The sequence below is a fragment of the Zeus faber genome (genome assembly GCF_960531495.2).
Source record: "Zeus faber genome assembly, chromosome: 7".
NCBI lineage: Eukaryota > Metazoa > Chordata > Actinopteri > Zeiformes > Zeidae > Zeus > Zeus faber.
Window position 1 is genome coordinate 18,287,305 of NC_137203.1, and position 24,283 is coordinate 18,311,587.

Genomic DNA, 24,283 nt, shown 5'->3' on the forward strand with positions numbered 1-24,283 from the left:
GCGTTCCTCTTGTAACAATTTTAATTTACAGAACATTGTCAAATTGCATTACATTCAGTGCAAATAATAACACTTCTGATGTACAACTTAGAAATATACAAAGTGTGCAGATTCCTTGACAAGATATCAAAATTAAAAGGCTAAATGCATTCTTCAGCTGATGTTGCCGGGAGATCTGGCTCCTCTAGCCATCGGTCCGACCCCTGACCTCCCCACGCCGCTGAGCCGACTAGAGGCCTCTGAACACAAGAAACTACAGAGCGCAAAGAATGGAATTTAGAATTAGGAAACAAAACAATGCAAATAAAAAATTTTGAGGTAAGATGATATGAAATGTTGACCATCACCACCGACACCCCTCCCCCAGCTCCATTTTAGTGTCAATAAATGCACATCTGGTGGTTGCACATGAGATTTACCCAGGGATCGTTTTTTTTTGTTTTTTTTTTAGGATTCATCCTGGTGTTGTAAGGCATTTTTTTGGGGGGTGTCTTAACAGTCCACGGGCAGAGAAGTCACTTCTTCCTACTATAATGGTATGTGAAATGTCAGGTCGCAGGGTGATTGTGGGCGTGGAGCGTCCATGACGTCCTCTTTGCCTCGGAAGAGATGCTGCTGGAGCGGGTTCAGCCCTGGGCATGCAAGGGTCTACAGACTATATTTTAGAATACTTGGTCATGGCACTGCCCATGATGAAGCCTGACGTAAAAACTGTAAAACCCTCAAATCTCAACACTGACAGCGGCTGCCTAGGAATTCACTTTTAGGTGCTGTCGATTAGAACGTGGGTCACAAGCCATTAGTTACATGGAGAGAGGAGGGGAAACACCGATAACAGACTGAAGCAAAGTGTCTTATGGGCCACAATCGACTACAATACACATCCATTTATTTATGTTAAAAATTAACTGTGTCAAAATAATTTGCCCCAATAAGTGAACTAAACGTCGCGACTTCTCAAACTCCCGTTACAGCTTCCGAATCATAGGCCCACTTTGTCATAAAATTCAAGCCCTTTAACAGTCGATTCACATTTTTCGCACATTTGGAGAGAAAAAACGAACAAAAAAGACCCACTCTGTTCTCTACAATACGTTGTGTCCATAGTGCTCACTGAAAGCTACTTTATAACAATCTAGAAATATAGAGATTTCCGAGAAAGGACGAGCGGCCTCAAGGCTTCAGGCTCTTCCCCCTCCATCGAACTACAAGGGAGTCGTCACCAGAGGGACCGGAGAAAAGGCGAGAAAGGGGAGCGGGGGACAGCGTGCCTCATCACAGTGCTTCCCGTCCGTCCGACACGTCGTCGTCCTGCTCGAGCGGTAGCGACTTTAGCAGCGAGACGAGAAGCAGTGATACTAGTGATTAAAGCAAACCCAAGCTCATAAATCATTACTCATAGGAAATGAACAAAACAATTTACAAAAAAAAAAAAAAAAAAAGCAAAATAATCCGTTACGTTGCTTAAAAAAAAAAAAAAAAACAAAAAACATTTTTTAGAAATAGTTTTTTTTTGAATTTACATACAAAAGCATATCCATGGGCAGCGGATTGTGTTAGACCGTTAGCGCGGCTAGGATGGCAACCCTGATGGATTAAAGCCATAAACCAGTCTTTTCTATACAGGAACATCCAGCGGGACTTCTCGGAAGGCGTGATGTCGTGGGGGTGACGTGGCCCGAGTGGACATTCTGACCGCGGTCAGCGAGAGCCGAGTCGATGCACGGAAATGTAGTCTCTCCCAGGGGCGGTCTCCAGCCTCTCAGCCTCTGGAGAAAGGATGAGAGGGATTCATCTCCCTTAGGGGTTAAAATGCCAGACTTATTAAACACCCTTTTCTAGCTCTAAAATGACCAAAGATATAAACATTGGAGTAACTGGTTAAAAGATTTGTTATAAGGGATGTGGAATTGTTCCAGACCCTAAGGATTAGTACAGCCTTATCTTCCTATTATATTAGTCTCAACACCTATACTGGGGTAAAAGAGGCCAGGATCAAGTGATGAGTTACCATGGTGTCAATGTTCAGAAGAGGATCGGTTTGCCGACGGTTTTCTCCTGGACGTAGGAGGTAAAGCGTTTGAGGAACTTGGGGTACTCCCTCTTGGCCACAGCTCGGAGGACTGAAGCCGGAGCCCAGCCTCCGGGGTTCACTGCGGACAAGACGGGAGGAGAATCGTTACAAAAACAGCGTCTCCGCACTCACGTTTATAATCCCCTAATAAGCCCACGTCTCTGTGACCGGGCTGGAATGACGCCGCTCTCACCGTTGGCCACGTAGGTGATCTTGCAGAGAATGTTGTCTCTGCTGATCTCCTTATCGCCCTCTGGTGGACTGACCAGCGTCTGACAGATCATGGCAACGTTGATTTTGGCACGAACGCAACGGTTGGTCGGCTAGAAAGAGAAAGAAAATAAAACGAGTAAAAGTTAGTGGAGATTGTCACCAAATCTAAACCACAAATAAGAGGCAACGGCTGTGGTGGCTCCTCTCACACACACTTCCCAGAGAACGGCCCTTTCCCACGCCACCGCGAAGAGCCACAATCAGCACATCTCACCCAGGAGCACCAGGGGGCGCTGCAAGCGCGGTTTTGAGCCAGCAGCCAAAAAGACCCGTCTCCTTAGAGGCTGCTGAGGTCTGCAGGATTATGTGGAGGTGGTAATTGCCAGAGAGCTGCCGATTTGATACGTATTTCGATTCTGCAAGTATTGTGATACGATATTACAATGTGTATTGGCATTTTCTTTACACTTCTCTTTAAAATCACTAGACCTATTGCTTTGAAATGTTATTTGATGAAAAGTTGTGTTTATTGCCATTTGACATTGTCTTTGACATTTGCTCTATAACATAACATTTGAAGTTACTTTAATTTCAAGTCAAATACTTTTTAGTTGTGTTGACTTTAGTTCATTGACTTAACATTTTATTGTTGTAATTTATGTGTTGTTTTTAATTTTGCTATGTGAGCAAAATTGGGCAGCATGTTTGTATGAAAGCAAAGGTGCTATAGGATAATAAAATAAGGTTGCTCTTGCACCAGGAGACAACCCATTTTTACAAAGCTGCTTCGATTGTTGGCTGGTTGTTTGTTTTCCGTAGCGTCTTACCGTCGTCTGCTCTTAGCTCCAGTTGCCGCGACTGAGATGTGCCCGTATATTTGTGGTGTTGCCACAATACTTCGTCTTTTGCAGTTGCAACTAGGCAGATTTGCAATTAAACTGCCACTGATTCCATCGATTGCGATTGACGATGACAGAAGATTATGGTTTTTTTTTCTACCTGCAAGGAAAAATCCGAGCACTGAAACGGTGTAAGTACAGTTTACCATATTCTGAAACTGGAGGGGAGAGGGAGAGAGAGAGAGAAAAAGGGAGAGAGAGGGGGGGGGGGGGGCGGAGGCTCTGGCCCTCTCCTCTCAGAGCTGTTTAGTGACCACGGGTATCGGGTCTCACTTCCCGCTCTACAGTCCCATACAAAGACTTTTACGGGCAGGAAAAAGAAAAAAGGCACACGGACCCCAGCTCTGGTTCTCGGCATTTTGCCGCTCTGGGAAAACAGAGCAGCACAGTGGAGCGCAGATCACTGGGGTGGACTCCCCATGATCAGCGCTCCGCTGTTGTTCCACATCGCAGCATAAACCGAGCTCAGAGAATTGGAGTTTTATTGTTTCTCCTCCAGACAGCGATGTCAGCTCCAGTGTCTGTCTTTTTTATTTTACATCTATTTATTTCCGCTGTTTTCCTACATGTATGAAACCACATTTTTAAACACAACTGAGTTCAGGGGACTGTGAGGTGCCGTTCCAAAAAACCCCTTGCTTTGAACAGAGAGGGTGCAGCGTGCACAGTCTATGCTCATTGTCGCACGTCTTAAAGATACAGCGGCGCACTTGTATGACGTCGGCGGCGATGACCATGACATTACCCAGAGATCCGGAAGTTACAAATCGATTCTTCCTGGAATAAACCTGTTTGTGAGCAGAATCGCAATACGCAACTTAAGATTTGTTCTTACACCCCTAGGATTATGGAAGCCCGCATTATAATACGAGTGGCTCTGACACAGTACACAGGGGGCAGTGGAAACAAAATGTACCCACTGCATCTGTCCACATACAGCAGCCCAACACACATGTATAGGTTTGCTCTAAACATTTATTTATATATATATATATATATATATATATATATATATATATATATATATATATATATATATATATATATATATATATATATATATATATATATATATATATATATATATATTTAAGTACTTTTGATATATAACAATCTTTATACTGAAACACATCAGCATCTTCATTGCTGAAAATTTGCAATTCCACCTTTCACCCAGCAGGGGTGATCCAACTGATCCAATGTCATACTATATATATATTCTATATTATATACAATATATTATTTATTATATATATTATTATTGTTTATTATATTTTTGAAAAGAACGCCAATTTTTTGATGATGATGTTGGTTCTATAACTCTAAACTCTCTCACCAAGAGCTCTGCAAACAGACTTTAATATCCAACCCTTCTATTATCTCAAATTAAATTAAGGGACCTTTCGTGTTGTTACAGATCATTTTTGATATAATTTCTATCCATATTTCTCTGGTTTGTGTGTGTAACCTTTGTCCTACACCACATCTCGGGTGCATCACCATGTGATCAGATCATACGACCCAACGGTTGTGTGGCCACGTTGTATTTGCAATCACTCCCTGGAAATGTCACTTTTATAAAAAGGACTTCTGTTTCTTTGGGTTTATTTCATGGGCCTAGCAGCTGCCTTGAAGGTCATTGCATGTGCTTGATCACTTTTTTTTTTTCTTTAAGTCCCCCCCCCCCAAGGCCACTTCAAAATAAGAAAAGCCTAATGGAGCATCAAATTAAATTTGAGCTGAAAAACACAGGCTCATTCACAACAGCTTTGTGCAACAATGTTCATTACAACTGGTCTTTCTCTAATAATAATAATATTTATCTTATAATTTATTATAATGGTGTTTAACATGCAAAATATGAAAAGCGGCACATCAGGTATAATCCCATTTTGATAACAATTTACAGTGGTTCATATCCATTTTTAGCAATATTATCAAACAAAACCACAAAAACATTTCAAACAATTTTGAACAAAAACAAATCAGAAATCTCAAGGTTTATAGCAGCTGTTTCCATGGTTTGAGCAAATTCCACCAATAACCAGAACTGATCTGAGAACGGAGTGGATATGACGTAGCATTGAAAACCCCCCCAAAGGAGGAGTAAGGTCGGAGAAAGTGAAATTTATCTCAAAGGCTTGTTACAAACCAGTTACTTTGACAGAGACGTGAGAGAGATGGAGCATGGACCTGAGTCAATCTGAACTCACCTGAGCGTTGTCGTGGTCCACGGAGAAGTTGCAAACCAGCCACGTGTCGGGGTCGTTCTCGTTGGTCGCCAGGATCTTCCTGATGGCCGACAGGTACAGGACGTCTCTCTGGGACGCAGGCCACACTCGCTGGAACACAACAAACAAAACAAAACGCTTAAAAAGAAATCCAATTTTCATTTTCTTTTTCCCCTTCAGTCACAGTGAAGCGGGCTTACCTTGTGCGTCTGGTACACAATGACGGCGCTGTCCGACAGCGTTTCCACCACGTTGAAATTTTCAATGGTGGCTGAGGGAGGAACAAGCGCTTTGTGATTTTGATGTCGTAAAAATGAACAATAGAGAAAAAGGAAAACGAACAGGACAACGTGTCAGACTCACACTCCCAATCCATGCGGACGGCCGTGTCCCAGAAGTAGTGGCAGACCTCGTGTCCCGTCACGCCCTTCACAGCGTGAGTGGCTTTGAGAGGGTCCAGCACGATGCCGTTCTCCTCCACTTCTCGTCTGTAAACCTGAGAGGTTTGAGAGCGGGCGAAGAGTTCAGAGATCATTGAGCTGACATTGAAAAAAGGTAACTGTAGGGTTAGAATGCATAAAGTCTTCTTGCTATGACGTAAACCGGCATTTTAAGGAACATACTGTGTTCCGGGGATCCGACCAAGAAACCGCCCCGAATGCTATGATGTCAAAATGAGGTAAAATCCGATATGGGACGCGGCAAAATCAAACCTGATTCAATCTGTGACCCCCTTGATGTAAGAGAGAACATACAGTCATCAATTTGTTACAATTTATTCTTGAACCAATATTTAAAGCATAAGAAGCATATGCGTCAAATAGTCTGAGGCCTCGCGACCCTACTGCAATCACAAGGGGGGGGGGGGGTAATCATGGCACTAGAGGATCAAAACTTGGACCCTGGAGGTCAAGGGGTCCAGGTGTGTGTGTGGGAGGATGTTTGGTCTTGCATTTTTGAGCCCGCAAAGAAAAGCTCAGCCTCCAGGAAAGGCATGTGAAACAACAGAGCAGGACCAGTGAACCTTCCTCCTCCTCCTCACCTTCATCTCTCCCTCTTCTATCACCAATTGCCAGTTGGCATCTCCGCCCATATCCTGAAGGGAGTAGGTCATATGGTTCTGTACCATCTCTTCCACCTGAGTGAGATAGATATTTATTAAGTATCTGTGTTGGCATGTCAAGAGTTCCGACATTCTACACCAGCTCTGCAGGATGCATTGAAAATAGGACGTGCATTAATGCACCACAAGGGCTAAATGTTTAATACAGGCAGCAATATAGACACATGCAGATGCAAATATGACCTCAGATCTCTGGCACATTTAATATATATATATATAAATAGATAATATATTAGCAGGTTCCGCAACACATGCACATAACAATGCCGGCCTACTTGGAGCCATGCACACACAGACACACACAAACGGGAGGAAATAAAAACTAGGGATGCACTGTTCCACTTTTTTTTGGACCGGATTGCAGTACCCAGTACTTGCAGATACAGAGAACAATAACTTAAGATATCCAGTTGGAATAACAGTGAGTTCAAAGATTCAGAAATCTGTCTTTAATTTCAGCGACCCTCATAATCCCTGTTGCGGTTAAATCGAATCTAAATCATGATATCATGAAACTGTCGCTCAACAACACATTTGGAGCAGATGCTGATGCATCCCCAGTCATGCAGTGTGGCGCTGAGCTCAGCATCACATCCACCGCATGCAGTCACATGACGGGCAATGTGTTAGCGAGTCTCTCCAGGAACTTCCAGCTTCGCCCCAGTTAAGTTTCCTTTGTTTATTGAACACAAAAAAAAAAACATGTCTAATGTCGATGGAAGAGAGCGGTTAGTAAATCATTCCCGTGCCAGCGTCCGCTTCTGTTTCCAGGACTAGGGGGACCAGGTACCGTACCTGGGCGCTGAATCTGTGCACGTCATCGGAGGCACTGACTAGCTCGACGGAGGACAGTGAGGAGGAGCGGCTATGTGGCTGCGCGGCGTGGAAGGAGGAAGAGCGAGAGAGAAAGCAGAGCAACGACAGGTTCAAGAGGAGTTTCAATTGGCGGGTTAATAGCTCAGAGAACAGCGCTGTCAAGCGTTTTAGTAACGACCCCACTTGACAACGGCTGGAACTCCTAGACGGACGCGCAATGATCACGACTCGTTTATCACGCGATGGACTGCAGTTGCTGATAGGAGGGGGCAGAGCTCGCGGCTCAGTGGCTTCACAGCGAGAACGGGAGGGAAAAGACGCAGGATCGATCCAGAAAGTAACAAACGGAAATCACTTTTGATTCCAGAGGAAAAGCAGGGATTGATCAGTGAGGCGCAGACCATACCTTGGCGGCAAATCGATGTGTACCAATAGTGGAGTAGGCATCTCCAGGAGGAACGGCAGTGAGGCGGGGGATCCTCACCTTCTCTGACTGACACTAGAGAGAGAGAGAGAGAGAGAGATTTGATTTTTAAAGCATCTTTATTTTAACATTTTCTCTAGTTCAGTTACAGACAATACAACAAACACACTTGGTTCACTAACAGAGTCCTACACGTTAAAAACAGACTGGAAGCACAGGTCGTCCTCCACCAGGGAGCAGATGGCGTCGTTAAAACACCACAGCTTGATGAAGACGTCCAGACTCTTCATCAGTCTGTGAAAGTTAAAATCAATCAAGACTCTGGCCCTGACCAACGCTACAAACACTCTTCCTAAAACACTCTCCTTTCCCCTCAGTTTGTTAGAGAGAGAGAGAGAGAGAGAGAGAGAGAGAGAGAGAGAGAGAGAGAGAGAGAGAGAGAGAGAGAGAGAGAGAGAGAGAGAGAGAGAGAGAGAGAGAGAGAGAGAGAGAGAGAGAGAGAGAGAGAGAGAGAGAGAGAGAGAGAGAGGAGCTTTGTCAGATGATGAAATATATTGAAGAAAAAAAAGTTGAAGACAAAAGCAAAATGAGTCAACTTGTAACTTTCAATGTAAAAAAAAAAAAAATATTAATCAAAATGTTATTTTGACTCCTTTCTACCAGTACAAGGCTCATCGAGGCTAAATATTTGCCGCTTAAACGCTGAGCTCTCAATGCCATTCCAACCTTCCCCATCTGGAAGGACTGATTGTGAGATTTGCTCACATTTGAAACTCGTAAATAAACGAATACAAGTAATAATATAATAATATCCGGCGGGTCATCTAGAAACTCTAGGGCGTCAGTCGTTACAAACATCCACGCCTACTGGAAAAGGGCCATTCCTTTCAATTTCACTTGGACTTTAAGAGGAGAGAAAATCAAAGTCACACACTTGGTCCAACACTCAGGGAGGTTTTTTCCTTTCACCTTTGGGATCTTTGAGGAACACAGCTCTAGTGGCAGTTATTTTATGAAACCCAAACACAAGCTCAGAGAACGACTTGAACACACCTGCTCCTCTATCTTGTCCTGCCTGTCCAAAGCGGCTTCAACGGCATCGAAGAACTCGTCCTCATTGATCAGACTGTTGGGCCCCTCCTGTCGAAAAGCAACAACAGACAAGGGGTCGTCAAGGAGACAGGAATGTTGTGAGTAAACAGCCGAAGGGTCCAAAACTTCAAAAACACGATTCCAGACATCGATCTTTTCTAAGGTTCATCCCGTCCGTCTTGCCTCGTAGTCGGGGCCTCCGTAGTGAGACTTCTTCTTCAGCTCATTCATGGCCGACTTGTAGGCATCTTCCACCCGTCGCCTCTTCTCCAACTCCTAATAATAAAAGAATACAAGAGCATTCATGAGACAAAGGCCTCTTAAAAAATGCATGAAACCAATTATAAACATGTCTGCTTCAGGGTGTCAAAATTCTCACGGTGGAGATGATCCGCATCTCAGTGTCGGTGCTTACTCCATTACAATGTTGTGCTGACAGGGATCATTTCCTCCAACAAAAGGGGGAAACCCAGAGAGGTGTAAAGTAACACTGATACCGTCAAAACTGACCCAGTTACCGTGCTCTCTCTTGTTTCCCCCCCCCCCCCCCAAGTCCACCTTTCTCTGTGTACTTGTCATTCATTGGGCCGTCATTTTACAGAGGTTGAATTTTTATCTTCAAAGAAAGAACCAAGCGGACCGAAAAAAAAAAAAAAAGCAAAACAAACGTTGGGCTGCGCCTGGCCTGAAAACAGGTTTGACCTCACAGTGTCTCATGTAGAGCCAGAGGTAGATAAACACACTGAAGACAAATTAAGCTGCAGACAAATCGATTTCTGGTTTCAGAATGGAGGACTAATGTCGAACGCCGGCTACGTGGCCGTTTTAAAACACCCAAACCTTTCTAATGAGACCGAGAGCTTTTGCCTTTACTCAGAAAAAGCACAACGTAGACTTCATTTTCAACTTTCTACTTTGTAGACTTCAAGGCTACATTGATCAAATCGACAGTCAACAGAGCAAAGTAGTTTCCACAAATTCGCACCAGTATAGAACTACCAGTACACCTGGTAGTTGGATCGCAATCATCAAGTATGAATCCATTACAAAAAAAAAAAATAATAAAATAAATAAATAAATAAAAACTACAAACAATCACACGCACAGAACATTCCTATTAGGGAACCCATGACAAGTCGAGAGGCCCAGATTAGACACAGGAGAAAAGGTGTGGTAACAAGCGATACGGAGGAGGTCCCGCTCCTGAAGACAGAGACCCACTATGAAGAAGAGGCTGCACGTCCGCAGCGGGATCCAGCTCTGAGTCTGGAAGCTTCGCACCTCCGTCTTCCACTGCCGCGACGGCTTCAAGATGTTGTACCATGACGTCCGCGCCGTCATTCTCGCCTTCTCCGCTTGGCTCTGTGTGTGCCTCGTAACTCCTTCAACGCGCCCACTCGTCCACACGGTAGACACACACACACACACGGTCGAAACCCAGCTAGTTTCAGTCTGCTAGTCTCAATGAACTGAGCTTCCTGTCTTCCGTACCTTTCAGGGTAGGGCAGTGTTCCTTTAGAACAACAAAAAAAAAAAAGGAAAGACAAAGAAAAACCAGTTCTGCAGCCCAGGCTGAGATAATCAGGACACACATGTAATGCTTTGAAGCAGAATGGAATACCTCTACAGAGCAGACACACCGCTCTCCAGTTGGAGGGAACTCAGGGAGCTCACTGAAAACAGCTAAAAAACGCTGCTGGAATGCAACGTCTTCATATCAACCCACGAATCCTAGAATAACAAATAAGGAAACATTCTTGAACGCCTGTGTGTTGGCGGACAGGTTGCAGGAGTGTGTATGTGTGCTGACTCCGAGGGCTGTTTTTGTTCAATGTTTGATTTGCCCAGGGGGGAGTTGACTGAGACCGTGCGCTTATTTTAATCCCTCACATTTATTTCCTGTGGTCCGCTTCCGGTTTGCACAGGGCAAGTGCCAACTTCAACAAGACGGCCAATTGCAATCGATTTGCCACGGTGCAGCTGCCACACAGAAGCCGGGGGTTAACGTTGTTTTTAGTCAAACACACCCCCTCTTCCCTATATCCAGGTAGGGGAGACTGTTTAGCAGTTTTCCGAGACAAACATTCCTTACAGACGCAATCAAATGGCAACCATTACAACAGAGGCCTAAGAAAATAAAAATAAAGTGGATTGAAATCTGCTTATTTGATTATCCATGTTTACCCAACCAAGCTACTACTTTTTTTTAAAGTTTTGCATACTTGAGATTCTGTGAATGAGATAAAGGATTAATAGCTTCCTGCATGAGAACACCCACCCTTTAAAACCCCACTGCCTCGTATTTCCACCAGTTCCCTGACATATAAACTGGAACTAAAAGCTCATTGTTCCTGAATGAGCAGTCCGGGTCAAGACAATTCAGAACTGCCGTCTCGGCCGGCGCTCAAAAACACCTCGGGAACCGGCACAGAAACACCTTCATTATTAGTCATGACTAATTGTCCCACGGCACAATGGATACGCGGCGACAAGGGAGCCCTTCAGAGGGTGCAGCCCTGCCGTCACGCCCCCGGAGGGAAGACAAGTGCTTACATTTCTAAAGCCGTGACGTGGCGTGGCGCCTGTGGGAGCGTACCTTGTCCAGCCTCTTCTGCCAGCTGTCCTCTCTCTTCACCATCAGCTCGATGCAGTGTGACAGCGTGGACAGGATGCCGGCCGTGGTGGCCTTGAAGGTGATGGCCTCCCCCTTGAAGTCAATACCGTTGATACCTTTGGGGCTGGCTGGCGGGAACACTGACAAAGAGGGGAAAAATAAAACAATCATGACATTACAGTGGACCTGAGAATTGCTGAAATACACAGCCAGAAAAAAACAACAACTCACATTTCTCCTTGCTGCCGTTGTTGTTGTGAAGGTAGTCGCCATCGGGCCGAGTAGCGGTGGGGGTGGGGAAGTCGTCTTCGTCTTCCTCCACCACTGGAAAAAGCAAAGCAAAGTCGTTCGGAAAATAAATTGTGTTCTTGGCTGGCGCCAGCATTCCTTTTCACCTCGTGTGGGAGGCGGCGCGCTGCGGATGCAGGCCGTGGACGCGACACCTGGATCTCAATCAAACCGGCAGCATTCTGGACCTACCTCGGTCTCTGTGGAACTCGTCCTTGGAGATGCCGTCGGCGCAGGAGTCAAAGTACTTCTGCAGGGTGTCCACTTGTCGGCAGAGAATGTCCCGGAAGGTCTCCATCTCGGCCAGCTTCTCGCGCAAGCTGTGCCCCTTCTGAGGAGGGAGAATGTGAGAGAAACGGAGAAACAGCATTTACATGATGGGTATCACTGTAGCTACAGAGTGCCTCTTTTCTTGTTTGATTTTCTTTTACCTTGAAAGAAGAGGTGGATGTGGCCGACAAGGCACTGGCTGCTGAGGTGAGGGACAACATGGAACCATGGCGCCTCAGACTGGTCTCCGAACCATACCCCGACTCAGCCTGAGCGAGAGTGGGGAAAAAGAAAGACAAAGATGAAGGACAATTTAACAGTGAAGTGGTATAGGAGAAAAACTATACAGAAAAAAATTCGGACAGAGAGAAATAATGAAGAAATAAAAATAAAGCAATAAAGAAGGAAGTGGGCGGGGGGCGAGTCCGAGGAGGAACGTATGCAATGTGACAACAAACACCGCAGCTTAAGTCAGAGTGAAACAGAGCCATCGAGTGTTTCAAATGAAATGAGCAACACATCCAGCCTCACCGAGCACCTCAGAGACCGACATGGCAATTTAACTTCAACACTTTAAGCAGGTGTCAGTGAGTTCCAACTCATGCTACGGTTACCATCTTGTTTAGGACAGAATTGCTGTGTAGCTCTCTGCAATATAAGATCTGTAGTGGCCGAGTGCTAATTACATTACTTGTTTAATCCAACCATAACTCACAGCAGGCTGCAGTTCATTCAGGTATCTCATTCAAATATAAACTTTAAATAAATGATTCTGGGACCAACGGTTTGTCACCATTTTGCTAATATTTGTTGGATTTTATACAGTGCCAATATTAATTAAATAATGATGGGTTAAATGTTATCCGATAGATGCATTATACCACAATTTTTTAATTGCTGTAGCTCTTAACAGTTATTTCCCCATTTTATTGAATGCAAGCACAACATTTTTTACTGTTAAATAATTCAAAGGCCATATGCCATTTGTTGTAATAATCAAAGCTATTTCATCAGAGTTTGTGCTGAACACATCAGATCTTTTTTTAAAACCATGGTACCCAATCAAATTGGGTATTGGGAAATGGTGAATTTAACTGGGATTCTGAGTGACTTACACATTTCTGGTATTGTGACTTCCAGAACCCCAAATAGACAGACTAAACAACTACAACAATTCTGCCACTCTGGTAATGTGAAACCGCACACACCTCTACAGGCAAACAGCCGGTAGAGGGGGAAGGCGACTGGAGAACAGGCCCATACATCAACAATTTGTTCACCTGACACTAGATAAACAACAATCAGTGAATACACTTTTCACCATGCTGTTAAGTGGTACGGCAAGGCATCCCTTACAAAGGAGTACTTTAGAATTATATAGTAAATCCTATAGTAACCATATGGTGTGGTCTCTATAGTATTCACTTAAGTTTTCCTATGATTAGGGTTGCTATAGCAATTTATCATATATATCACAGAATTTCTAAAAGATAAGGATCTTATAGAATCTTATCTTGTATGACATTTCCTATGACTTTCTATGAAATCTCTCCATAGAAACTGAATGCAATGTTTCGTAAGGGATAGTGGGGTGAGTAGTATTATCTTTTAGCTCTGCCTGACATAACAGGCACTATGCCTGTTATTATGCCTGTTACTATACTATAACAGGCACAATATTTATATTATATTTATATTTTTATACTTTATTTCATATATTGTTATATTGGAAATTTTATTGCTGCTAAAAATCTGCACAATCTCTGCAGGCATCGCCACTTGCATTTCACTGCATACCTGTGTGCATGTGACAAATAAAAATTTTGAAATCTTGAAATGGAGGGGGTCATGATTTTGTTCCTTTCTTTAAAAGTTCCGCCTGCGTGCAAAATGTGAGCGATTGCAAGAGATGCGATACATTACTACGGATCCGTCCGTTTGTACTCTATGTGAGCACATACGTACACAAGCAGCGAGTTATACCTGTTTCTTCCATTCCCAACCGTCAGCGTGTGAGACGGCGAAGTCGTGATGCAACATGTCAGCTCGAGTCACCATTCAAATGCTGAAAGCACCTGTGTTACCCGAAACCAGCACGGGCATCCACATTGTGCCGGTGCTCTCAGACTCAGACAGCTTGTTCACAACATGCAGATTTGCATTTGTGTTTGAGAGAGTCACCGTTTAACACGAGCACACAGGCTAGTCCCTATGCATTTGTGGTAGTGGAGATCAAGCGCCTCAAGGTGTCAGAGAGAGAAAAAAAACAACAAAAAAAAAAACACTTGAAGAACTGAAGACCAGTGAGAAACGGAGGACTTCATAAGACAGACAAGACAACGTTTCTCTGCCAGAAGCTCTCTTATGACATTCTGCATAAACTGCAGAGGAAAATACATTGTTCAAAATAAATAAATAAATAAAAAAGACTTACCTCTTGGGTAGGATTTACTTTTATAAATGCAGTTTGCAAAATTAGTCAGATGGCTGTTGGCATTGAAACATGGGTTTGAACTTGGTCAATATTTCAAGCAACATTACTTGATTGGACCGTTTTGTTAGAGAACGCTTGGGAGTGAGTCGATGTGGAAGCCAAGTGTGGAAGAGCTAAGTCTACAGCGCTCAAATCTCACAATCTCTTCTCAACACGTTTGTTTACGCTGCGGAAAACAGAGACACAGCTGAGATGCATCCTGATCCACTTCTTCCAATGAGACCATGTCATGTTCTCATTTAAACAAAAGAAATGAAGCCATCGAGCGTTTGGACAAAGAGGGTGAGGGAAGGCGAGCGTTGAAACGTCGCTCTTGAAACTAGAGGACACACATTACGAAAGAGTTTTAAAATGGTAAAGCACGTAACCACCAGTAAAGCATTAGTAACCATATGCTATCCTATTAACACTTTGGAAACACTACTTTAAAGAATGAAAGTGGTCGTGCAGGGTGAAGTCATTCCCGCCTAGATGCATGCGATTTAAATATGACTTTAAGCTGGGGAGGAGAAACATGCATCGATCGATCAGGACCACTCACTCAGAAAGCATGCAACTGGATAAAGAATTGCACGCGATATAGAAAAGGGCCCTCTGGGTTTGCCCGATAACTCAAGTCATAAAACTGCCTAAGGAATGAGTGAGTGGGTACAAGTTAGCAGCATGCTAACATGCTAGAAGCCCACCATTCGGCCATTCCAGCAGCCGAAGCAGAGCAGGACACTGCTGCAGTCCCGACGGCCAGCCAGCCCCCACATGGCCTGGCTAGTGCGCCCAGCTGCTCTGGACACACCCCGGCGGGGGGGAACAAAAAGGAGAAGGTGGAGAGGCGAGCCAGAGCCAGCTCAGCTCAGCTCAGCTCAGCTCAGCTCACCTCAGGAAGACAAAGAAAGCGAGGGAAGAGGTGGGAAAAAACAGATAGAAGAAAGATGCAGCGCGATCGTTATTCGGAAGAGCGGTGTCGGCTGCTCCTGGTGGATCAGGACGAGGAATCGGGGGGGGGGGGGGGGGGGGGACCTGACGCTGCTGCTCCACTCGCATGCACACATCTGTCTCCTGCACACACACAGGGTCCCAATGCGCATATGCATCTGCAGTCCACATACCCAGATACGTGGAATCTTTTCTTCTTGCCGTTCATGCCACAGAGCAGCATCCATGGTTGATGTTCGCAGGCGTGTGTGTGAGAGAAGCTAATAGTGCATGTGTGTTTGAGAGAGCCACTGATCACTATTCAGGTCTGATTGTGTAATATTGAAAAGCCAACTAAATTCATGAGTCAAGAAAGAAAGAGAGGGAGAGAGAGAGAGAGAGAGAGCGAGAGAGAGAGAGAGAGAGAGAGAGAGACGAGAGAGAGAGACGAGAGAGAGGGAGAGAGAGAGAGAGAGGGAGATGTGTGTGGGTGGGCGCAACAGCCTGGAGCTTTGCTTCTTCATCTTTATACATCTTAGCTTTATTTTTCTTGCATTTTCAAAGTCAATGGAGGCTTGAGTGTGCTTAAAATCCTTCATCCTGATCAAATGAGTGCTGGAGGAATTTGGTAATTTACCATATGGCTTCCCCCGTACATTCCATGTCAAGCCAAATGGACTGTTCCAATAATGGACCAGTCCATGTTGGAACCAGTGAGACTCACCGGTCTTGCTCGAGTTTTGCTGCCGTGTCAAACAACTGACAAAAAAATGCATTATTTATCAGGAGCTCTTGAGTGCCGTGAAAGTGTCCCTACACTGCGTGCATGTATCCCACACAAACACGCCCGCAAGGTAGTTTGCAGCTCAACAACAATGACAAACCGTTCTATTATGGTTATGTAAATGTTATATTTTCCCTTTGCAATGATGCTGAAGAGACCTTTGAAAGCTTGGTCAAAATTAACAAAAGCAAAACAAGAGTCAAGCTGAACATGCAAAATGCAATTTCAACAACTTGATTTCGGATCCATGAACAAGACACATGCCAGCCAGAAATGATAAAGTTCATTATCTATCAAAATAAATCAGTTACATCAATGAAAATGATTGGTCACAATAGAGCTTGACACTATTTTAAAAAGTGAAATGTGTGTGTTTTGTATTCTAATGCACTCTGTCTCTGGGTGGAAGAGCCAATGCCCAGTGTTTGATCCGGGCTTCACCACTGGGCCACTAAAATCCAAAATGATTTGCTAGGAACTTTATCATATTGCAGAAACTATTGTAACCATTTTTCTACAAAGGATGTCACAACCTTTTATGGGCTATGGCTGTTGGTTAACTTTGCTTGCTTTTCATTGGCATTTTGATCCCCCCCTCCCATGTTTCTACCTAGCTCTAGGCTCATGATGCACATCAGATGCTGTGGCGTGGGGCTGCACCTCCAGAATGAGCTTAATGCTCCATGTGGAGGTTACTGTAGGACAGAGTCCAGCCATAGCCCTTAAGCTCTCACCTGCTCTCACTCTCACATCACTGTTAATGGCCTACAGACCTGTGGTCACTCACACTTAAGTTACAGGATAATAAACAGAGCCACCATCGGAAAATGTCCGCTCAACAGTTTTCTCTGGTAAGGCACGAATGATGAGAAATTGCATGAAAGTGTTAAATTCTTTGAGGGTCGAGAGCCTTCTCCTAGCAGTAGAGCACAGCCAGCCACAGAAAACAACAATGACATAAGAAAGTTACAAGTAAGAGAGTCAGACTGGGATCATATTCAACGTGTTAAATGCAGTGTGCAATGTGCTAAACTCTTTAATGGGAATTCATTTCAAGTAAAGAAATGTTACTTTTGCATTACTCCCTTGCAGTGTGATTCAACGCATGCATTGTATTAAATAATGTATGTAGTACTAACTCATCAGCATTTGTGAATTTATGAATTTTGTCAAGTTCCTCAGAAATAAAAAGTTGCCATGAAAAAAATAATAATAATCAGAATTGACCTGGAGTCCATGAATGGTAAATTGATATGCCTCACATGCCTCACAAGTTTTATCTCGAGCTATTTGAGTCATATGATCTTTGCAGGGAGGTGAACATAAATTCTAAGCACGTAACTGCACAATACATCCAGTGTGGTATGAATGAACAGCTATACATTCATTAAGAAAAAGCATCCCTCCCATAGGCGGAGCAGAGCTGGACAGTGACCAATCTCCTAAGTCTGGTTCTTGGACACACCTATTTACTAAATACAACTGTGCAAACAGGCAGCCACACAACTCAACCTCACAAGGATGTGTGAGGGGAGTGCACGGCTCCCTGGTGTCAGATGACGGGGGACTCCCCCATCAGTTACTCCTCAAATTCCCTGCATTCCCATGGTGAGGGGTGGTGACCTTAATACATTTCCAAATGTCTGCCCAACCCTACCCCACCATGTGAAATGTAGGATACTGGGGATGCAACGGTACAGTGGGCTCACGGTTCGGTATGTATCACGGTAACGGCACGGTATGTTTTTATCTAAGAAAAAAAATAAAACAAGTAAAAAAATAAATAAATAAATAAAATAAAAAAAGGTTAAAAGGTTTTAAAAAGGTTTTTATAGGAGTCTGCCATAAATAACTAGTGTAATGCTCTGTGTGTATGACGTGGTGGAGACGGGAATAAACACCACAAAAGACAAAAAGAAAGGCTCATCACCCAGCGAGACTCCGTTCCCTTCATTCCTTCAAAACAATCGTTCGTGACCGCCCCGACACTACCTGGTGCGAGTGGGAGCAAGTGTCTGAAGTGAAGTCCGTAATAATAAGGGAAACGGTAATCCCAGGGATTATTGTCCGACTGGACACCTTGATTAATTGCTCTATGTAGTTTTATCTCATGCATCTATAGAAAAGGCTGCGTTGAAAAAAAAAAACACAAAAAAAAACCTCTCAAAATAGAGAAATGCTGCGCGGCTCCGCACGGACCCCGTACAACTGACGTGGCATTGGAGCCCCGACAGTGGATTCAATAGGAAGCAGCACGTACGCTGTGCCAATGCGTTCGGTGGACTTCTACCGTGATAGCGAAATACCGTGGATCAAGTGTGCGTATTAAACCTTGGGGGGGGGGGGTGGGCAGACCGAACGTTGCATCCCCAGCAGATACACCAGCGGAAAAACATAACACTGGGAGCAGAAAGATGTTGAGTGGGGGCCAAATACTGCTAAATAACATTGTGTTCCTTCCTGAAGCAGCAAGGACATGACAACGAGCTGAGTCAGACTGATATGACACAGCACAAGATAAAGGGGGTAGGTTCCACTCATTCTAACGGATCCCAAACCGATGATAATAAAAGAAAATACAGCCACCCTTACGAGCCAGAGAATTTATCCCGACATGCCAACGTGCGTGACTCACTTTTTGTATCGAATGGTTGTGCTTAGTGAGAATCCCCTGTATAACCATAAATTGAGCTGATAAAGTGCGCAAAAATGCCAAGAATGAAACCAGACGGCACGGGGTAGGCCAATAGGAAGCACATATGAAGGGAACTAGTCCTCGGTGCCTCACCTTGTGCAGTTCGATGGACTCGATCCACTGGAGCCTGTGCTCGGGGTCCTCGGCTCGGAGGTACCACACGCTGTCGTTCACGCTGATGTCGAAACGACACTCGTCAAACTCGTGAGGCTGTGGGTAGAGGGAGACACACACACACACACACACACACACACACACACACACAGACACACACACACAGACAGACACAGACACAGACACACACACAGACACACACACACACACGTCGGCTTTGTTCAGAAAAAGACAGACAGCCGAGACAAGTCGATTTGCAGTCTTTCTAAATCACAAAGTAAAAACATTTCAATAGTGCTTGTCTGCTACTCTGTCTATCCCTGTTATTGTCTGAACCAGCGGTGACACATTCTTGACACACATGGATCCTATCATACGCAGAAAGCCTCTGCAACATAATAAACAGGGGGTTTAATTGGAAGGGCATGTCTATATGTCTCCAGGCATCAACCCTGGCAGCTCTCCTAAAACTGCGCTGAGGATCTAAATTCTTTCGGCGTTCTTCTCCTCCACTGTAAACTCCCTCGCCTGCGATAGCCCACATAAATTCAGTTAAATGCACTCGTTCGCTGAGAATGTTTACTTCTTTCTGCATGCGTCTTCAGCTGATGTGACGTCAGCTGTGATTACACTTTGGATTGAGTGCCTTGAATTGAATACGTTTGCTGGACCTAGGTCATCTTAACTTTTCCTGCCAGGGTCAAACCCGGCCCCCAGGAAACACTTACCTCCCCCGTTCTGCTCCATCCTCCGCCTGGCTCCACCCTCCTCTTACTACTGACTGCCACAGGAATCCATGCACATACACCGCAAAATCTACTGTTCCCTCTCAAATAGTAGTTTGACCACAGCACAGCGTGGAAGTGGGATCCTGGTGGAGAAGTGTGACCGAATTGATTTCTCGCGACGCTTCCCCACCCTGCTGGCTCCACCGCGCAGCTCGTGCCTGCTGACATGGCCTTACACCGTCCGGTTTTAATTTGATTTTGGTAAATGACACAGATACGCTGCTATATTTGTTGCCGTTGACGACAAACAGCCAGACTGTGCAGGCTGTATGCCCTTTAAAGCAGCATTGGTTTGATTTACCAAGACTGATGTTTAGATTTTTATCATTATTTTTCATATTTTTATTTATTTATTTATTTATTTATTTATTTCCAACTCGCTAGTTTGGTTTTCGTCTCCAACAACCGCAATGGAAAGGTTTCCCAAAACAGACAGGTGGCATTATCAGCAATTCAGAATCTCTGCGGCTTCAAACTTTCAGAACGGGGAAGGACATGCAATGTTAACCTTCCATCTCACCGGCTAGGATGAGTTTAAGAAATACTGTTCACTCAAGAGAAACTCAGCCTCCCAAACCTCGCTGATATAAAGCAGCATCTGACGCAGCCCATAAACCTGTGCTTTATGAGTGGATTTGTAATCCTCCCTCTCCGCCTGGAGTGTTCTTCTCCTTCAGTGAACACTGCATTATATCGTCCCGGCTGCTGATCCTTGTGCACAAGACCACGGAGTCTGACACAGTTACCTATGCATCAGACAAAGTAAGGACTCAACGTGGATCACAACCTTCTAAATATATTATTAATCTTTGTTTAGGATACTTGTGATGTGTGAGTATATATGATTGTATTGAAAGAGACAGGCCTCACTTTAAAAAGAAAAAGACCAATGTAAGAGTTAAAGATAAAACAGCCTCGTCGATACCTAAGCAGAGAGCTTGCCCTGAGATGACAGTGGGGTAATGTCAGACAGATGCATTTCCTGCTCCTTCATAAACCATGAGGACAGTCTGTCTGGTGTGTTTCTGCAGCCAAACAGAGAATAATAGGCCAGTGTCAGGCAGGAGGAGAAGCAGAGGCTTGTTTCTGCATTCCTCACTGCTAATACCATAGTCTCTTCTGACAGCACTTGCTTCTGGATATTTGGCAACAAGGGGGGAGGTGGGCTATCAGTCAGTCATAACCTGCCGTGTAGATACAACTCTGATCATTAACACGAGTGTGCAATCAAACAGGCTGCATTGCGGGCTCAGGCACGGTAATGCCGTTACAACAACACCACCCCGGCTTTCCTGGAGTTCCATCTACACCTGCATAAACACAGGAACTTGTGTTCTGCACGCTCTAAAGACCACGGAAAAAGGCTTTCCCTTCGAGTATCTAAATAACTAACTTTTCATGTTGTGATTTTTAATCCATTTCGGAGCCATTTAATCCTATTACACAAATCACAGTAAAACCATTTGTTTAGTCTCTGTACTGGGTGGCGGTGAGCTTAGAGAGCACTGTGAATGTTTAACCAGGGTGTGGGATTGCAGCTTATCTGCCTGATACGAGGCCAGCACTGGGAGAATAGTGTCCATCGCCAGAAACAGAAGTACGGAACAAAAGCAACAGTATGTGGAACCGGCTTAAATTACACAATGAGACAAGGATTTAAGGTAGCTTACGAAATAACTATTGTGATGCAACAATGGGTGTATGCTTAAAAAGGCTATATGGGGAACAAGAATACCCGGGTGTGCTGCACTAACGTTCTCTGTGCCGACCGTGATCTTAACAGGAGTGTCATTATTGGTTAATGTTTACCATTCTGTCGTTGAAGAAAAGAAATAAAGAATAAAAAATCAAGGAATGCTAAGTTCTCCTCCAAGTTAATGATAGGGGGCAGGCGTGACCACACAACACTGTGTGACCAGCATAAGACACAGTTCAACTCACAAGCACTGATGGAGAAAATTACCTCTTTAACTCTGCCCCGTCTGAACTGCCGGAAACCTGTTTATTTTGGCCTCTGCGTTAGACAAGAGCGGCATGGAACTGATATTCTTTTCATTTTTTCCACAAATCTCAAACATACCGTGATGACAGCCTTGCTGAGGCACAGAGAGCCCCTGCAGCCGTACTCCCGTTCATCCTCAGATTTGTAGTAGCTCAGCGTGTTGTTCTTCAAGACCACCCATCTGTCCTGCCACCCGTGGATGTAGTTAGTCCACTTGAGAGAGAAAAGGACACTTAGCTGACTTTAAAAATGGCAAAACAGTGTGTCTGAGGATTTAAGCGAGTTACATTTCTAACTCGCTTATATTACATTTTAATACCTCTTACATCCTTTTAACTACATTTAACAACTCAGTATTGCTGGCAAGCACTATATGGTGCAAGGCAGAGGTTAAGCATTAGGTAAAAATTGGACTGGTTATTAACTAGATGACTCTAAACTCGTATAACTGATTTCCTTTAGATATCATGGTAAGAGATTAGGTACTGGAATAAATCGACCCTTTTTTCCACCACAGAACTTCTGACACTTAAGCACAAGGATTGTCTTGGGTTTCTCTCTATACTAAGTATAAAATGAGTTAAGATCATCTAGCACAGGTCAGAAATAGGAATAGCAGTTAAGTGTGGAAGCAAGTATTTGGTTCAATTGTTTATTAAGTCAGAAATGTCGACTCTGATGCGGAGGAAGTTCAGACGCCACACACTCACATCGAAGACGACTTCACGACTTTTAAATTTCAAAACGCAAAAGTAGATTTGAGGCTTTTTAAGGAGCTGCAGACGTTGCGGCAAACGCTTCCCATCGTTCCACATTCAGTAGAAATAATAATAAGCACAGATTCCAGCAACTGATGCACTACGGGCTCAACCACCAAAGCGACTGTCCACGGTGACTACTTGCGTCCCAGCATCATAACAGTATGTTCCCCGCCTCACCTTGCTCAGGACTCCTCCGAGCTCCACGGGCTGCGCGGACTCAGGATCCACATCCTCATCCGAGCCCGACGACGAACTCTTCTCAGACATTTAGTCACCAATGTCCCAACGCACAATTGTATCCCGGGTCTAACCGACCAAGACAGACCGGCGCCTCCGCGCGGCTCTGCCGAACGACAACCCCCCGAGGTCCCTGGGGTGCTTTGTTTTGGTCGGCTGAGGGACGCTAACGCCGCTAGCTAGCGTTAGCTGTCAAACGACGCAGCGAGTGCCAGGGTGCCGGCTACATGCTACTCGTTAGCATAACGGAACGTGGAGTGAAGTCAAACGCAGGAGTCGTCGACCGGTCGAATGAGTCTCCTTTTTTTCTTTTAATGTACACTCGGGTGCTCGGGATCGATCCGCGGTTGACGGGAGGGGGGGGGGACCACGGCCGGCATCGACGCTCAGGCTCCCGCAGTTTGGTTCGACTGCAGCGGGCGCACCGAGCGGCTGGGCTTCATTGGGGTCGATGGGCGGGGTTACTGCCAGGCATTTATGCTGCATTCCATTGAAATTGAAACTCGGAAAAAAAAAAAATTGGGGGAAAAGTGCAAAGGACGGGGACGGGGGGGGGGGGCATTCGAGTCGGGATTCAGCGGCGGGACGCCCGGGCCCGAGTGTACCGAGAGAGCAGACGTGACGGTTTTTTTTTTGACGTGATGACAACGATAGTCCGTCCCGTTTGTGTCAACGTGTCTTGCGCCCTCGGAGCCCGCCAAAGAAACGCACGTCTTGCGAGGCCGCGGAAGACATTTAACCGGATTCGGAATCACCGAGGTGCCGGGCTCCCTGGGAAGGCAGCACGGGTTCTCTCTCGTCACGTGTCGAAACGGCGTCAAATAAAAACAACATTTCAGACGAACCAGTTGGTTGCGTTGCGTAGACTTTCGGAATTATACACAGATTTTTGCTTTATTTTGGAAGTATGTATTTTGTGGGGTTTTTTTTTTATTGCAACTTATGCCAAGTGAAGCGATGTGATTTAATATGCTGTGTGTCATGTGTATTGTGTATGTATTGCTTATGTTTTCCGATAACCTGTTATTCATATTCATTTTGGAATTGTTCTGTCGCGTGAAGGAAATAGAATATTTCTGTAATATCGTTGCCCCTGCTGATTAGGTTTGTGTATTGCTATGTGTTCTTCTGCTTCTAATAATAAAAAAAATAGTTGGAAAAATGCCTTTTGTGACCAGGTGCGCCCCTATAAGTAAATCCACGCGACTCAGTTGTAGTAGTAACCTGTCTTTGTTCTTTCAAACATGCACAAATATAACGTCTCTCTGCTTTAATCATTTTTATGATTTATCATGGAACGAGACGTAACTCTTTTTCAAACCCGCTTTCACCAAATATCCATTTCATTCTATTTAAAACCCACTTTTACCTCCGTCGGCCGTGACTCCATGGCGCAGTAACCGCCCCCCGCCAGCAGGGGCGGTGACGGGGCGAGTCGGACTCATTTCTACC

At 44.7% G+C, this 24,283-nt stretch overlaps 1 protein-coding gene across 1 annotated transcript; it reads right to left on the reverse strand.

Moving 5' to 3' along the window:
• Positions 1-10: 10 nt before the first annotated feature.
• On the reverse strand, positions 11-23,122 carry LOC307232416 (ceramide transfer protein). Its single transcript, XM_080003419.1, has 18 exons — positions 22,772-23,122; positions 21,912-22,046; positions 19,023-19,139; positions 12,206-12,313; positions 11,967-12,105; positions 11,718-11,810; positions 11,469-11,626; positions 9,056-9,148; positions 8,834-8,920; positions 7,763-7,855; positions 7,336-7,413; positions 6,460-6,555; positions 5,781-5,913; positions 5,618-5,688; positions 5,400-5,528; positions 2,268-2,397; positions 2,012-2,153; positions 11-1,769 (listed from the first exon to the last, which is right to left on the reverse strand). The coding sequence occupies exons 1-17, from the start codon at positions 22,859-22,861 to the stop codon at positions 2,026-2,028; spliced, it is 1,878 nt and encodes a 625-aa protein (XP_079859545.1). The 5' UTR covers positions 22,862-23,122; the 3' UTR covers positions 11-1,769; positions 2,012-2,025.
• Between the last annotated feature and the right edge of the window lie 1,161 nt (positions 23,123-24,283).

Excerpts from the sequence above, each read along its gene's own strand:
- LOC307232416 (XM_080003419.1), bottom strand. The coding sequence starts at position 22,861 with ATGTCTGAGAAGAGTTCGTCGTCGGGCTCGGATGAGGATGTGGATCCT. Across the intron at positions 7,856-8,833 it reads AGGACAAGATAGAGGAGCAG|TGTCAGTCAGAGAAGGTGAG; the intron begins GTGTGTTCAAGT and ends CTCTCTCTCTAG. Across the intron at positions 2,398-5,399 it reads TGGACCACGACAACGCTCAG|CCGACCAACCGTTGCGTTCG; the intron begins GTGAGTTCAGAT and ends TTCTCTTTCTAG.